This window comes from Panthera onca, chromosome B1 (genome assembly GCF_046562875.1).
Source record: "Panthera onca isolate mPanOnc1 chromosome B1, mPanOnc1 haplotype 2, whole genome shotgun sequence".
In the NCBI taxonomy this organism is placed as follows: Eukaryota; Metazoa; Chordata; class Mammalia; order Carnivora; family Felidae; genus Panthera; species Panthera onca.
In genome coordinates, this window is record NC_138342.1 from 4905393 (window position 1) to 4919947 (window position 14555).

The 14555-nt window shown below is 61.2% G+C and overlaps 1 protein-coding gene across 1 annotated transcript in view; it reads right to left on the reverse strand.

The window, feature by feature from the left end:
* The window catches only part of WFS1 (wolframin ER transmembrane glycoprotein), a 28868-nt gene extending 14518 nt beyond the window's left edge, over nucleotides 1-14350 (reverse strand). Inside the window, exons 1-2 of the mRNA XM_078446281.2 lie at nucleotides 14202-14350; nucleotides 7578-7810 (exon numbers count right to left, since the gene is read on the reverse strand). Of these exons, the coding sequence (XP_078302407.2) occupies nucleotides 7578-7809 (232 nt within the window). The 5' untranslated portion in view covers nucleotide 7810; nucleotides 14202-14350. The remainder of the gene's footprint in view (nucleotides 1-7577; nucleotides 7811-14201) is intronic.
* Nucleotides 14351-14555: the final 205 nt, after the last annotated feature.

A 14555-nucleotide genomic window follows, 5' to 3' on the forward strand; every position in this document is an offset into this window, starting at 1 on the left:
TAGCTCGCGGGATGCGGCCGCAGCACTGCTGACTTCACAGCAGGTGCTTATTAGACACGACAGCCTCCTCACTCTCTAGATGTTTCTGGAAACGGGAGGCAGAATGAAGGGAAACAAAAACGGTCCCCAGTAACAACACCCGATGACCAGCCTTCCTGATTGGTTCATCCAGGCCTTTCCCGGCTCTGCCTGTGTTGGCCAAGGCCACAGGCTGCTGCACGCCGGGCACCGGAGTCCACGGGCCACAGGACTCCGGGGGGATGCGACGGGGGTCTGAGCCAACACGGCCCGCAGGTTCAAAGGCAGAGAGGCACAGGGGACTGAGGACACAGCTCCAAGAGGGGAAGCTTCTTCTCAAGACCTCACGCTAAGGGACACACACCCTCGCCCTCCTGGTGGGCGGTTGGAAAATACCCTCCCTGAGGAGTTCGGACTGGACTTCCTCCCTGAGGTCCCCGGGGACCCTGCCAGCAATGGCCTCAGCACGCCCACCCTGCCTGCCCTCGCGGCCAGGACCCTGGCGCCTCCCGAGCCAGCCAGCAAGGTCACTTCTCCCTTCTGGCTGTTGTCCCAGCCCCTCCAGCCCCTGGATGCGCTCTCTGGCCTAGAACAGGAGAACACAAAGCCTGCAGGCTCCCAGGGAAGGAGTGTGGCGTGGAGAGAAATCTAACCTGCGTGTGACTGTGCCTTCAACGTCAAAGTGCTGTGTGACCTAGCCAGTTATTTTCAACCTAATCGTTAATATCTATCCAACAGGACGGTCATAAAGAACGAGATATTTCGTATGAAGTGGCTGGGCCAGAGCCAGCATTCCCAAAACGTAGGTTTCTTTTCCGTCCATGCTCCCCACCTCTCAGCTGACCCCAGGGCCTTTGCTCCTCAGTGCACCTCCCACCATAGCGCCCATGGGGCGCCTCCCACAAGTTCGAAACTTTTCTTAACCAAATTCACAAGCCCACGTTCTTTTTGTGTCTTAATCAGGATATAGAAGACTCGAGCATACATCTGTTGGCTACAAAGATTCTGTCCGTGATTAATTTTTCACAGAAGTTACTCACAGCCTGACATTTCGAGAAGTCTCGTTGAAATACATGCCACACCTTTATTATTCCAGCTCCCATTTGGCACTGACATAAATACTTCTCTACCACTCGTGTTGGGCCCACGCTGCAGACCCAGCAGAGGGCTCTGGCTTTTTCCGTGTAAGTAGGAGCCTTCCCACAGGTCACAGGCTTACTGTTCAGCCCCGTAAAGGACGCCCCCAGAATCTGGCTGAGTCAGCATGGACCACAGACCACGAAACACACTATTCTGTGCATGTCCGGCCCGCGTTCCTGTCTTTCTCTGATAGTAGCACTCTGATGCCCCTCTTGGGTACCCACCCTTACCCATCTCAGTCCTCGAGGCCCGGTGGCATTGTCCCTCAATGCAGGGTGGGTACAGCACGCCCTCCTGGCCCATCAGAAGCCTCTGTCTCCCTGACCACAGCGCCTGGTTCAGAGATGGACACAGACCCAAGCCGGGCCAGCGGGGTCTGTGCTGAACTATCGGGGAGCAGCCTTCCTTCCGCTAGGACTCGGCTGATGGATGCCCCCCGGGAGCCCCGGAAGGCCGCCCGGTGAGGACAGCCCACCAGAGGGAGGGAGGGTGGAGCTGGGGCTCCTGATCACGTCCTCTGAGCCCCTGCATCCAGCCACGTGTAGAGCCAGCACAGCCTACACTCTGCAGATCCACGGGACTGAGAAATTCCTCTCAACTCCCGATTTCTCGCTTACGTCCATTTACGCTGTGTTTCTGTGTCACTTACGACCGAAGGGGTCCTGGCTCGAACTCACTACTGAAGAGCTTCCTATCACGAAGCAGCAAGAGCTGCGTGGCCTTGGGCAGGTCCGCACACCTCTGCCGGAGCCCACGGAGACCCACGTATACACCGACCCTCGTCTTTTCGTTGTTTGTGCCCACAGACCCCGTGCCCTGCTGACCTGGTACGTGACCCTTCATCTTCTCCGGAGCTGGTGAGGTGAGCAGAGCCCCCAGGATGCCGTCCCCTCTTCCCAGCAGGGCCCACTGCTATTTTCCCTCTGCAACCCGGGATGCAGTGTCCACACGGTGTCTCCAAGCTCCCGCCAGCCTTCGTGGGGACGATCCGTCCAGTGGGTCTGACCCATCCCCAGATTCCGGCCAGCGTGGGACAGCGCGACTGGATACACGGCGCAGGATGGAGGGACGAGGGGGTGGGGGCTGCCGAGGGAAGGATCCCGAGAAGGGTCTGCGGCCTTCCTGTCCCCGCACATGCCAGCGCAGGGACACAGCCCGTGCTCGGCACGGTGACGGCACTGAGCTCACCCCGCACCCCCAAGGCTGGAGCAGGTGCTCTGCAGAAAGGAAAGAGGGTGGTGAGCAAGTCTGGTGTCCACTCTGGACAGCGTCAGGACCCCGGCTGCGAGCTGGGAGGCCTGTGCACGAAGCGCTCCCACGGCCGGCAGCCTCGCTCATGAAGGCTGCTAGCAAGGTCTGTGGCGGAAGTAATTTTGAATTGCGGAATGCACACCCAGAGCTCTTAGGAGAGGAGCCACCTGACGCCTGCAGGAACGATAATGACCAAAGCTCTTGTCTTGGGCGGCTGCTGCCATCCCACCTCCCCAGTCCCGCCCCGACGAGTCTAGGCCTCCTGGACGCCCTGGTCCTCTCAGGACGCCTTTCACGGGGGCCCTGCAGTCAAGGACACCGTGTGTCCTCGTGTGTCCGCACCGTTGCTGTGGCCGCCCCGCCCCAAGAGGTGCCCATACTCAGGATGGCTGGGTCCCCTGGAAGCAAGAGGGAGACTTGTCCAAGGTCACGCAGCTCCCACACCTGGGGTGGCTGGGTTGCCCTACGCCAAGGGGGTGTCCCATACCCAGGGAGTGGGGGTTGTCTTGCACTAAGAGGGTGTCTCATCAGCCTTTGTGATGCTGACTCTGATTCTTATAAACAAACGGTGAAAAATCCTTGCCACCCCGTCTCTGCCTGGGGCTGGCTGAGCTGAGGCAGGGGTCCAGGCCGGAAGGTCAAGGCTGTGGAGGTGTCTCCTGATGGTGGCGGGGGGGGGGGGGGGCGCGCAGCGGGAGGTTGCTTCCTGGAGGAGGTGACACCTGAGGATTGGGACATAAGTGGGTGGTTAAAGGTGACCGATTAAGGGCACACTGCCAAGTTTCCAAAGGTCTCAGGAAACCACCGCGCCCAAGACAGACTCACTGCCCCTGCCGTCCTGGGACAGGACATCCTACAGCGAGGGGGTCACAGCACAGGTGGGGTGTCCAGAGAGACCGGGGTGTGAATCGGGATCAGAACGAGACGATGTGTGCAGAAAACTTCCTCAGTTAAAAGTAGCTGGCTCCTCGAGCAGAGCCTCAGAACCCATGTGGTCCACTGCTGTGACTTGTCCCTGGGATGGCAGGGCCTCGACACTCTGCTTCTGCTCATGGTCCCACATCGGTATCGGTTCAGACCAGACCATCAGCTCTGGACCCCACCACCCAGCCAGAGACCTGGGGGCCAGCCTGGCTTCGTGCAGGTCTTAAACCCTCCAATGCCCTCTAAAACACCCTTCTCCTTATCACGACCCCCAAGGGCTCACCTGGCTGACCCCCTGCCCCTGCACTCTGATCCCTGCCCCGGGCCTAGCATCCAGCACGCCCCGTACTGTGCTGACCCTTCTTCATTTACCCACCCAGGACCCCCCCTGGAGGGCAGAGCCCCTCCTGTCTTGCCCACACTGGGCAGGTCCTCCGTCAACACTGGGGTGCCCAAGGGCTCCAGCACCCCCGTCCGTGGCCCCGCAGCTGGGAGGCTGTACAGGGCTGGCGGTCCCAATGGAGACCCGCCGCAAACTGAGGTCAGCAGAAAGGGTGTCTCGTGCTCCTTGGGCCCCCATGACGTCAGCTCTCCCTAGCATGGTGCCTGCCCGCCAGGACTGTTACTGTTTGCTTCTGTCTCCCTGTGGCCCAAGGGCTCCTGGGGGGCGGACCCCTCTGTCCTCACCAGAGACCACCCAGGTCTCAGCCCAGAGGTCTCTGCTTTGCTCCTGCCCTGGGCACCCTGAAGAGACGGCCTGAAGGCACGGGGCACGCGGCAGGGCCCCGCCTGCCACCCCCGGGTAGGCAGAGTCACAGAGTATGTTTGAACCTCCCCCTCACCAGCTGGGGGCCTCGGGGTATCTACTGCTGCTCTTCCCCTAGGTTTTCTCGCGAAAATGTTGGAGAAGCGAGTGAGCTAATAAGGCAGAAAACCTCACGCGTACCCAGCACGGGACGTGTCACTTTCACTCTTACTCTCGGTGTTGCCTAACTAACGCGCGTCACACGTTTGCAGACGCACAGGTCAGGGAATCCACCGAAACGTGCCCACAAAGCCCTTCCAGGGGCAGGCGCCGTCCGGGCTGCGCAGGGCCAGCAGGGCAGGGCCCGCTGCATCCGCCTCAGAGCAGCACGTGGGGGCTGGGACCCCAAGGCCGCGAGACTGCCCAGGACCCGCTTCCCTCCCCCCCTTGGGGGTGGACAGCAACCAGAGGCCACAGCCATCTCCTGGCTCCTACCTGAAATTTGCAGTCTCGACCCCGCCCTCCCGGGGCTGTTTTGCACACTCAGATTAAAACCAAGTGTGTTTCTAGAGCTGGTTTCCGTGCCCTGCAGCCGTGAGGCATCTGTGGCTGAGATCTCAGGGTCAAGCCCCCTTGCCTGCCCAGAGGCCTCGGAGACAAAGCGGAGAACCGGGTGATCTTTCAAGGAGATGCAAAGATCAGAAGTGCCCAAGGACCGGGTGAGTTTCTGGAATAAAGCAGGCACTGGCCCAGCGTGAACTGTACAGGGAGCCTCAAGCCTGCTTCAACCAGAGCTTGAACTCTGCTGGGCGGGGCTGGTGTTAACCCAGGAGACTCGGGTCACCTGTGCACCCGTCACACAGCAGTGGGTCACCTGGGCAAGTCTGTGCCTCAGTTTCCTCCCCTCTAGGTGGGGTGATAACAGAACTTCCCTCACAGGCTGCTGTGAGGGGTCAGACGTGCCCCACGGAAAGCCCTGCGGACAGGGCTGGCCACGTGGCACACACAGATAGACACAGCAGGTGCTCACGGCGGGTTTGGGGGTTCCGCACGGGCGGCATGGCTGAGCTGGGGTGGCCTACTTAAGCGGCGAGCTGTCCAGAGGAAGAGAAAAATGACAAAGCCTGGGTGAGATGAGAAAGGGGAGGTGAGGTGTGGCCAGGGGGCCGCGACAGCTGGACTTCCTTAGCTCGTACAGACCACCTGGGGGACGAAGCCTCACCTCAGCAGCCTGGGAATAAGGAGCGAGGTCGTAGCATCCCACCCACCAGCGGTGACAGAGAAGGTAAAGAGAGCCCCCACCCCCTACCACACACACACACACACACGCACACGCACACACCCAGTTAGTGGCACAACAAGCTTCCCCTGGGGGAGAGAAAAAGTCTGGTGCACACACACGGCCCGAGCCAACGTGAAGACCAGTCCAAAGAGGGGTTCAATGGGGGATCATAAAATAGCAGATGCCCCCCAGGAGGAGGTCTGCACAGGATCTGGGTGAGGGAGCCAGGGCACCGGGCTGTCTGGTGACTGTGCTGCAGCTCAAGGTACAGACGGTCGCTGTGCACCGGCATGGGGTGCCCGGGGGGACCACGGGCCCGGACTCAGCCCTTCACCGACCCGCCAGCACGCTTCTGCACACGCCGGGGCCTGACGGCAGTCTGCCCGGCGTACAAGGTCCCGGCAGGACTCCACGTGCTGGTGAGGTCGCGCCCACTCCTCAGACGCAGGAACAGGCTCGCCATGGCCTCCCGACTCCGTCAAGGGCACGTGGCTGGGGGGTGCGCCACCGTGAGAGTCAGGTCCCGACCCTGCCCGGGGCGCCTCAGGGCCCCGACAACAAGTGACGGTTCGTGTGCAGACACGTGCCCCGGGGAGTCCCGGCCTGGAAATGTGCACAGAGAACCGGCAGCGGAGCCAAACTGCAGAAAGCGTTTTATAAAATGCAGGCCTGTCTCGACACACTAAATCCCAAAATCCATTTAACTGCCCACGAGCGGCGTTTGCTTTTACATCAAAGGAAGAGAAAGGACACGATCTGACTGCAGCACGCGCAGCGAGAAAAGTGGTGTTTTGGAAATTTCTGTTGCCATCGGGGCTGTGTGTGTGTGTGCGTGTGTGTGTGTGTGTGTGTGCAGGCACGCAGGTCAGGTAAGGGTGGCTCGTGTACTGCCTGCTGTGGGTCAAGGTCAGAAAGTATAGGAGGCAGCCGCGCCCTAAGAGCCGGGTAGGACTCCAGCAGGTGGAGACAGTGAGGGCACATTTTGGGCGGAGCTTCCCACATGCACAGGGAGATGGGGAGGCCTGGAGGCCGGCCTGGGGGACAGAGAACAGTCTGGGTGTGCAGGGAGGAGGGGCCGGTACCCCAGGAAGACAAGGAACGGGACCTGGCGCTCTGAGCAGGACAGCATGACCATGACCCCACCTGTGCTCAAGCGCACGGTCTAGGTGGAGGGGTTGGTTCCTTTGGGAGTGAGACACGCGCTGCAAAGTACGGGGTAAAGTACCAGAAAGAATGGAGCTGACAGCAGCTACACTCGCCACAAACATCGGAGCCAGAGGCTTGGGATTCCTGCCTCTGAGTGTCCACGAAGCTCATGGTGGCGCACAGCCGTCCCTACCCACAGCAGCCTCCAGAGCGTGAAGAAACGTCTCAGACGAGGCTTGTGCTCTGGCCCAGTGACCAGTCCTGCCCCCCAGCTCCCTCCCAGTGTATCTCCATCACAGGCCAGATGAGCGTTATCCCCGCATCCCTCCCTTCCCAACCTTCCCACCGTCACCGGAGGTCCAGACTCTCTCGGCCGCCATGCCCTCTCCTCCCACCTACCTCTTGTTCGGGCACCTTCTCTTCCCACCGCCGCGGCCCTGGGCCCAGGGCCACCTCGGTGCTCCCCAGGCCTCATGCTTCCCTCTGCTCTCCACCAGACTGTGGGCTCATGGGAGTCGGGGGTAGACCTGACCCATGTGTGCCACCCACGGCCACTCAGGGCCGTACTCGGGGAGCGGGAGCTGGATGGAGGACGGCCCAAGGGCTAGTGCCCCTCCCCCAAGGTCAGCGAGACAGCCAGCACCACGGCCAACCATCCGGTCTCACCAAGGCCCGCACACCGGCTCACCTCTGCCCCGGGGAGGCGCCTCCGGGAAGGCCTCGGGGAATGAAAACCTCAGGGGGGCCCAAGAGTGGGGAGGGGGGCGGCCCTTAGCTGTCCAGCCTGGGCACACCCTCACTGGGGACTGGGCCGGGGGGCAGGGGGGACCACATGGGCTTCCCTGAGCGCCGTGCGGGACGAGAGCAGGACCTCTCACCCACAGGACCTGCTGAGGGACCGGCGCCAGCCCCGAGGGTGAGCCATCAGGTGGGAAGCGTGACGTCTGCGCACCAAGAGCAAAGCCCGCCGTGCGGGTGGGAGCCCGAGGGCCCTGCTCCACAGGGAGAACCTCGGATGGCGCCTGAGCCACGTGTGCGGAGGGCTGCTGCCTTCCAGGCCCCGCCCCTTACCTGTTCTGTCCCCTCGTTCTTGGCTCCGAGGGCTCGGGGTCCGGGCCACGGCTGGGGCAGCTGTGTCTCCTACATCCGGTCCGCGTCCCACTTGGGGTCCAGGGGCTCGGGGCACCCCGCTCTCGTCCTGCTCCACCGAGGCAGTGGCATTGAGCCGCGAACGGGCCTGGGGCTGCAGCGGTGGTGGAGGCTGTGAGCCAGAGGGGCTCGCAGAGGGGGCGCCGGGGTCCATCCTGCGGAGGAGAAAAGCCGAGGGTAAGACACGCCAGGCGGGCCAGGCCCAGCCTGCTCGGGCCTCGAGTGTTGGGCAGAGAAGGGACAGAAAAGGGAAGTGGGGTAGGGGCCGCCTCACGTTCTGTAGGGGAGGGAAACGGCCCTTGGAGCTGGGACTCAGTCAGACCTGCCCAACCGCAGAGCCATCCGTGCTGGCCCGAACCACAGGACAACCGCGGAGCCCGAGCGGAGCCTGGGTGCCACCAGACACGGACACACCCTACAAAACAGAGGGGAGCACCTAGGGACAGGGGGCGAACCGGCCCAGACGGGAGAGCACAGACCTACAGCCACCTTGTGGCAGGGGGCGGGGCTCCATCAGTCCAGGAAAGGGACCTCACGTGCTGTTGAGCAGCAAGGCAGAAACCGGCACAGCCACAACCGAGGGCAACGGGAAGTCACGGGGCAGGGAGCCAGAAGCTCTGGGAGGTGCCCCAGGGTCCCCGACACGGTGCCCTGGATAGACTTGAGGGGGACACAGGCCCCTGACGGGGTCTATGTGTGCGCTGAGCAGGGGGACCCAGTGAGGCTTCTCCTCAGACTCCAAAAAGATGTCATGACCCTCCCCGGGACTCAAGGCCACATCCACCCCCTTCTGCTAATGGAACGCTGGCCCCGCCCCCCCGGCTCTGCGGTCCTGAGCGGGCCACACCCCTCCCCGCACCTCAGTTTCCTCCACTATGAATGGGACAATCGCCCCACGTGAGGGGGTGCCGTGAGGACGAGATGAGGCTAGAGACTACAGGCTGCACAAGGGGGCCAGGTGTCCCCAAACACCCAGCTCCAAGCACCTGCAGGGTAGATGCTCACCGGATGTTTCTGGAGACCGTTGTCCCAAGAAGGGTGGAGGTGGCCTGTTCCCAGGGTCTACGCTGCCCTGCTTGCCCTGTTCCCAGCCACAAATGGGTCCGGGAGATGGGATCTGTGTCCGCCAAACAACCCCACCGATTTCAATCTGGACATTCCTGCCTCAGAGGGATAGAGTCCTTATTTAAAAACATCCCCCGGGGGCAAAACAAAAGCCTGGCCAAGCCACGTGACTCTGCCTGGACATCGATGCGCTTGGTGTGGCTTCCAAACTCCCGGGCTTCAGGGAAACCAAACAAAGAGGCAAGTTCCGGGAAACTCGCTGTTCAGCGCGCACGGACCCGAGGGAGCACGTAGCCAGTGGCGGGCGAGGAGACCGGCGGGTGACTTGGGACACAGAACAGAGTCCTGCCGAGACAGCAAACAAGTCTGTTCTTTAGGCCACACCGGGCCACGTCCTACCGAGCCACCTCGCCTGGCCGGCTGCCCCCAGAATCAAGTGCCACCTTCTTGGAATGGCAGAGTGCAGCTCATCTTAAGACGGCCACCTTGTGCCGGGGCACCCGGGTCGTTAACAGGAACGCACATGTGTCTGGAACACACCCTATTCTCAACGCTTCCTGTGCATTTTCTCGGGGTTCCTCGCACAGCCCTGTGAAGCGGGCACCGCTGCTACCCAGGTGTGACAGATGGAGAAGTGGCTCATCCTTCAACCCTCACCCCATTTCGCAGGTGAGGAAACGCGAATCGAGAAACGAGATACCTTGCTAGAGGCCACACAGCTCACCGTGTGGGAGTCAGAATTCAAATCCACAAAGCCCGTCTCTGAAAATGCGGCCTCTTTTCAAAATCCGACCCCTGCCACGCCTTCTCTTTCCTCTCTCCTGTTCCCAAAGCCGTCCTCCGCCTCCCCCTGACCCCGTGCCTGCGCTCTGGCAGAGCCCCTTCCCCCAGCACTGGACATCCAAGCCAAGGCCCCAGCGTGCCTCCGTTCTGGGAGTTTCCCCGCTGCCTCTGCTGAGTCCTGTCTCGGGTAACACTCCCCCTCCTACCAGGACGCCCCAGGTCTGGAGGGACAGCTCTGTCCCCAGCCAACAGGACACGACTTGACTACCAAGCAACATGAGGAGTGAATCCCAGTTCTTCCCTTTACCTGTAGCTACTTAACCTCACTGTTCTCAGTTTTTCCTCATCTGTAGAATAAGAATAACACTTTCCACGTAGAGGTGCTATAGGGACTAAGGGTGTGAAGGAGGAGAAAGTAATCTGCAAACTATAAAGCATTAAAAAACAACAAATAAACAAGCTAGTTCTCTCAGGTGCTGAACAAAGGCATATTCAGTTGAAAACACATTATGAAAGGGGTTCCAGGGAAACACAGGTTCTGGCTGGCCTGCGGGCTAAGTATTATGCATCTCATACAGCAGTCAAAATGACTGTTTCAAGTAAAACGGTTAGTAAGAATGAATGAATAAAAGAAAATTAATTTTCAGGGTCTCTGAGAGTTGGTCAAGCCCTTTTGGGATCAGAAGTCTTGTTATTTTAAAGCACAGGAGACAATTCATTGCCATGGCTGGGTCACAGGAAGGATCACAGACCATCTCCTGGTGGAAGGACCCCCCACAAGTGTCTGGTCTTTCCTTATTTAAAAAATTTTTTAATGTTTATTTATTTTTGAGAGCGAGAGAGAGAGACAGAGACACACACAGAGTGTGAGCGGGGGAGGGGCAGAGAGACTCTGAGGGAAACACAGAATCCCAAGCAGGCTCCAGGCTCCAAGCTGTCGGCACAGAGCCCGACGCAGGGCCCGAACCCACGAACCACGAGATCATGACCCAAGCTGAAGCCAGATGATCAACCGACCGAGCCCCCCAGGTGCCCCGGTCCTTCCTTCTTTGACAAGTTTTCTTTCCCGTGATGCCAGGAGCCCGGAAGGCAGGAGCTGGACCTCATCCACTCAGACTAGCTGCTGCCTTGCCTGACACACGTTAGGGGCCTAGGGCGCAAGGGACACTGAGGCAGCCTGGCCTCAGGGAAGGTGCGCTGGCCGGGCAAGAAGCTTTCAGGACCTTTTGCCCTGTGATTCTAAGCAATTCCCTCCCCCCAGACACCGGCGTCCTGACTGCAAAACGGGCACATCATCCTCCAGCTGGGCCCCGGCCCCAAGACTCCTCCAACCTGCCTGCTGGTGGGACCAGTCAAGCCCAACTGCCACCTGATGGCCAGAGCGGGAGCTTGGAACCTGTCATTGTGTCAGCTCCAAAAAAGCAGAGTGGCTGGCATTCTTTCCACGTGAGCACCGAGGCATATTTTTATCCCATCAAAACACGAATTCCAGCACTAAGGAGCTGGGCTGAGGAGCTCCCACCCCCAGAGGGGACTGCACGGACCGTGCATCTATTGAGACACAGAGCAGGATGACCACGTGTGGTCTTCTGCCCCAAACACTCTAGTCCTTGTGCAGGCAGGCCCCCCCTCTGCTCTCCTGGGGGGAAGGCCCCACCTCTGGAACAAGCCCCCACGGGAAGCCTTCAAGTTGCTCAAGCCTCCACACTAGAGCCCCAGCCCAGGAGAGTAAGCAGGGATGCCCACAGGTTTCATACACAGGCAGACATCAGGAACCATCCAGAGAGACCAGTTTTGAAAATTACAACCCGTCAGCGCGGTGCTGTCCTATACAGACGTTACCCACGACCCTGTGTACAAATAAATGTTTAAAGGCAAGAAAAGTGTTGGTATAACACTGTTAAGCAGGATTTAAAACAGCATGAGAATCAGCCTGTCTCTTTAGAATGCCATCAAAACCTACCTGCAGAAAGACGTGGAAGAAAATGGCCCCCGAACTGTCAACACTGACTCTGTCTGGGGGGGGAAGGATTATGACTGGTTTTATTTTAGACTTTTTTCTCAATGTATTTCTCTAATTTCCTATAACAATAAGGTTCTTGAAATTAAGACAAAATAGATTTTAAAGCCCATCTGCGACTGAGCCCCAAGCAAAAGGACCCAGGGGTTCCCAAGGTCTGGGAGCCCAGCCCCTGGCACTGGGCTACTCCTCAAGACAAGGGCACAAAGCCCTTGGAGGCTCCCAGATACCTATTTTTGCCCCAGAGTATTAAGGGCCAAACCAAGGAACATTCCGGCTCCACTCAACGTGCCAAATGCACAGGAACAAAGTGGGAGTCAAGCTGGGAATACCCTAGTCCTTGATCAAGGACAGTTATGAATGTCTCCCCGGTGGCCGAGCCCCCACTGCACACCAGGCCCCAGGGGGACAGCAGACACGGACGGTGGGCGGATCCCCTGCCAGGCACTAGCTGGCCTCCCCGCCCCAGAGAGGACCCCCGTAGGGCTGGCCTTCCAGCAGCTCACGTCCAGTGGGAAGGAGGTCACCTCGACAACCACAAAGACAGAGCAGCATTGGGGGCTACAAGCACCCAAGGTGGGGGTCTCACTCTGCTTTGGAAGGCAGGGGAGGGATCGACTCAGCCTTCAAAGCAGGCAGGTGTGAGCCAGGTGAGGGTGGAAGGAAGGCGCGTGGGCATTCCAACAGGGGACTGCCCAGGAGGAAAGGCGGTGGGGATGGGGTGGGGTGAGAGTGACCAGCAATGTCGCCAGGAAGGTGCAGGCGGCTGGGAAGTGACTGCTTGGGGATGGGGTGCAGGAATGAGAAGAAGCTGTGTGGGCGGCTAGGGCAGGTTCCCAGGGCCTGAATGAGCGCCAGGCTTTGGAGCCAGAGCTGCGTCCAGGGCCAGAAGGAGTACAAGACAGTGACGAGCAGGAAAGTGACAGTTACAGAACCACCAGGGCTGTGTGGGGACAGGATGGGGAGACCAGGGAAGGGGCTGGGCAACTCTCCAGGGCAAGGTAAGAAGGCCTGGTCCAGAGCAGGTTATCTGAGAGTGGTTCTGGACCCAGGAGAGGCGGGAGTGTCACCAACACAATGGGAGGGGCGGGGGCGCAGAGAGTGGCCTGGTCTGTGGCCGGGGGCCACAGCAGTGGTGCCACTTTCTGGGGTGGGGATGTGCGAGAGGGCAGGAGCCGTATAAAGGAGCGTAAGGCTCCTTCCCTATTGCGATTCTTCTTAGCACCACCATCGAGCGCCAGCGTTTGGTCTCTGTCCCAGTGCTCAGGCACCTCTTGAGCTGGGGGCCCCTCTGTGACCAGCCCCCAAGGCCTGTCCAGCCCTGGCTTGGGAGGGGCTGGTGAGGTATTAACCGGGAGCCCTCCACACACGTCATCCTGGGAAAGGTGCGGTGTGGTCTCCCAGCAACCTTGCCTGTGCTCGAAGCTCCATGTGCTTGGGGGCTAGGGGGGGTCACAGCAAAGGAGAGGTTATACAGGGGAAACTTCCTCTAAACTCCTGGTCAGACACTTTGGGGCTCCCGCGAGAATCACAGCCTCTTGGAGACATGGGGGCCGGGCCTGGATGGTGGTAAGTGTGGCCTCCGGGCTCCCTCACTAGGGCTGCAGTGAGAACGGGCGTCCAGCACAGAGGGTACCCAGGGCACTCTGCAAGCAGGGCTAGATCCCAGCGGAAGGGAAAGCCCTTTATAAACAGGCCAAATGCCAGGGGTCACTGTCCAAGGTGAGGAGAGGCAGAACTGGGATTGCTTTCAGGGCGGCCTGGGGCGGAAGTCTTCCCCTGCGCTCTTCGTGGTCCTGCCCTGGGCAGGTCACCAATCCCCAGTGAGCCCCAGCTCCGCCATGTGTCCAATGGGGCCATCATTCCTAGTCCCGTAGGACTAAGGGGGAGGGTAGTGTAAATATTGTACAAATGTTAGCTCCTTGGAATTTCTTAACATCAACTACAAAAAAACGGGGTGGGAGGGCATGGCTCCATCACATCCAAAAGGGCAGGGCGAGATTCCGCAGAAAGCTGCCATCTGTCAAAACAGAAAGTAATGTTGCCGAGGTGGGGCCCCCCGCGGGGTTCGCACCAGCCAGGACCCAGGGCTGCCACTCCCCTCCCCCGCTTACTGAGGAGGAGCCCCAGGGGAAGAGGAAGCGCGACACAGATTCCAAGTGGGCTGTGGGCGGGGGGGGGGGGGGGGGGGGGGGGGGTTCGGCCTGACCCAGGGGCTGCCCCCTCCGGCGGGCCCGCTCCCCAGTGCGGGCTGGACCCCCCGCGCCCCCGCAGCCCCACCCGCGTCCCCGCGGGCAGCGAGGGCCGCCCTGGGACCCGCCGAGCCCGGCCGCCGGCCGCGGGGGAAGGGCCATGACGGGGCACGTCGGGACCGGCGCTGCGGGGCGCGGGCAGGGGTGCCTTCGGCCACCCGCGGGGCCCCGCGATTCCCGGGGCGCCGGGCTGCGGCCGAGGGGGCGCGCACCCCTCGAGGAAGACCCAACCCAAGCCCGGGGAGTGGTCGCCGTGGAGCGGTCGCCGTGAAGCGGGCGGGACCCCGGCCCTCTACCTTCTGGGGAACTTGTGGGGGGCGCTGGGAGCAGTCGCCCAGACGGAGAAACTGAGGCCCCAGGCGGGCGGCGTCTCCTGGCTCTCTTTCCAGGCCCCCGCGGGGCCGCCCCCCGCCCCGAAGTACTCACCCGGCCGCGAGTGGGCTGCACGTGGCGCCGCGACGCCCTCGGGCCTCCGGGCCCACCGAAAAGTTGCTCGCGAGGAGGCGGACGCCCAGGGGCCGGAGCGAAGCAGCGGGCCGGAGGGAGCGACTCCGGCGGCGGCGAGAGCCGGCGAGCGCCGCCCTCCGCGGGAGGGGCGGGGCCGAGGGCGGGGCCGAGGGCGGGGCCGCGGGCCGCGCTCCACTCCCGGCGCGGCTCGGAAGACGCGGCTCCTGCTCTGTCCTCTATGCGGCCGGCACGCCTGCCAATCACCGCACGCCTCCGCCAGTCACGGCGCGCCTCGCCGGGGCTGCCGCCGACCGCCCCCTGGCGCCGCGCGGT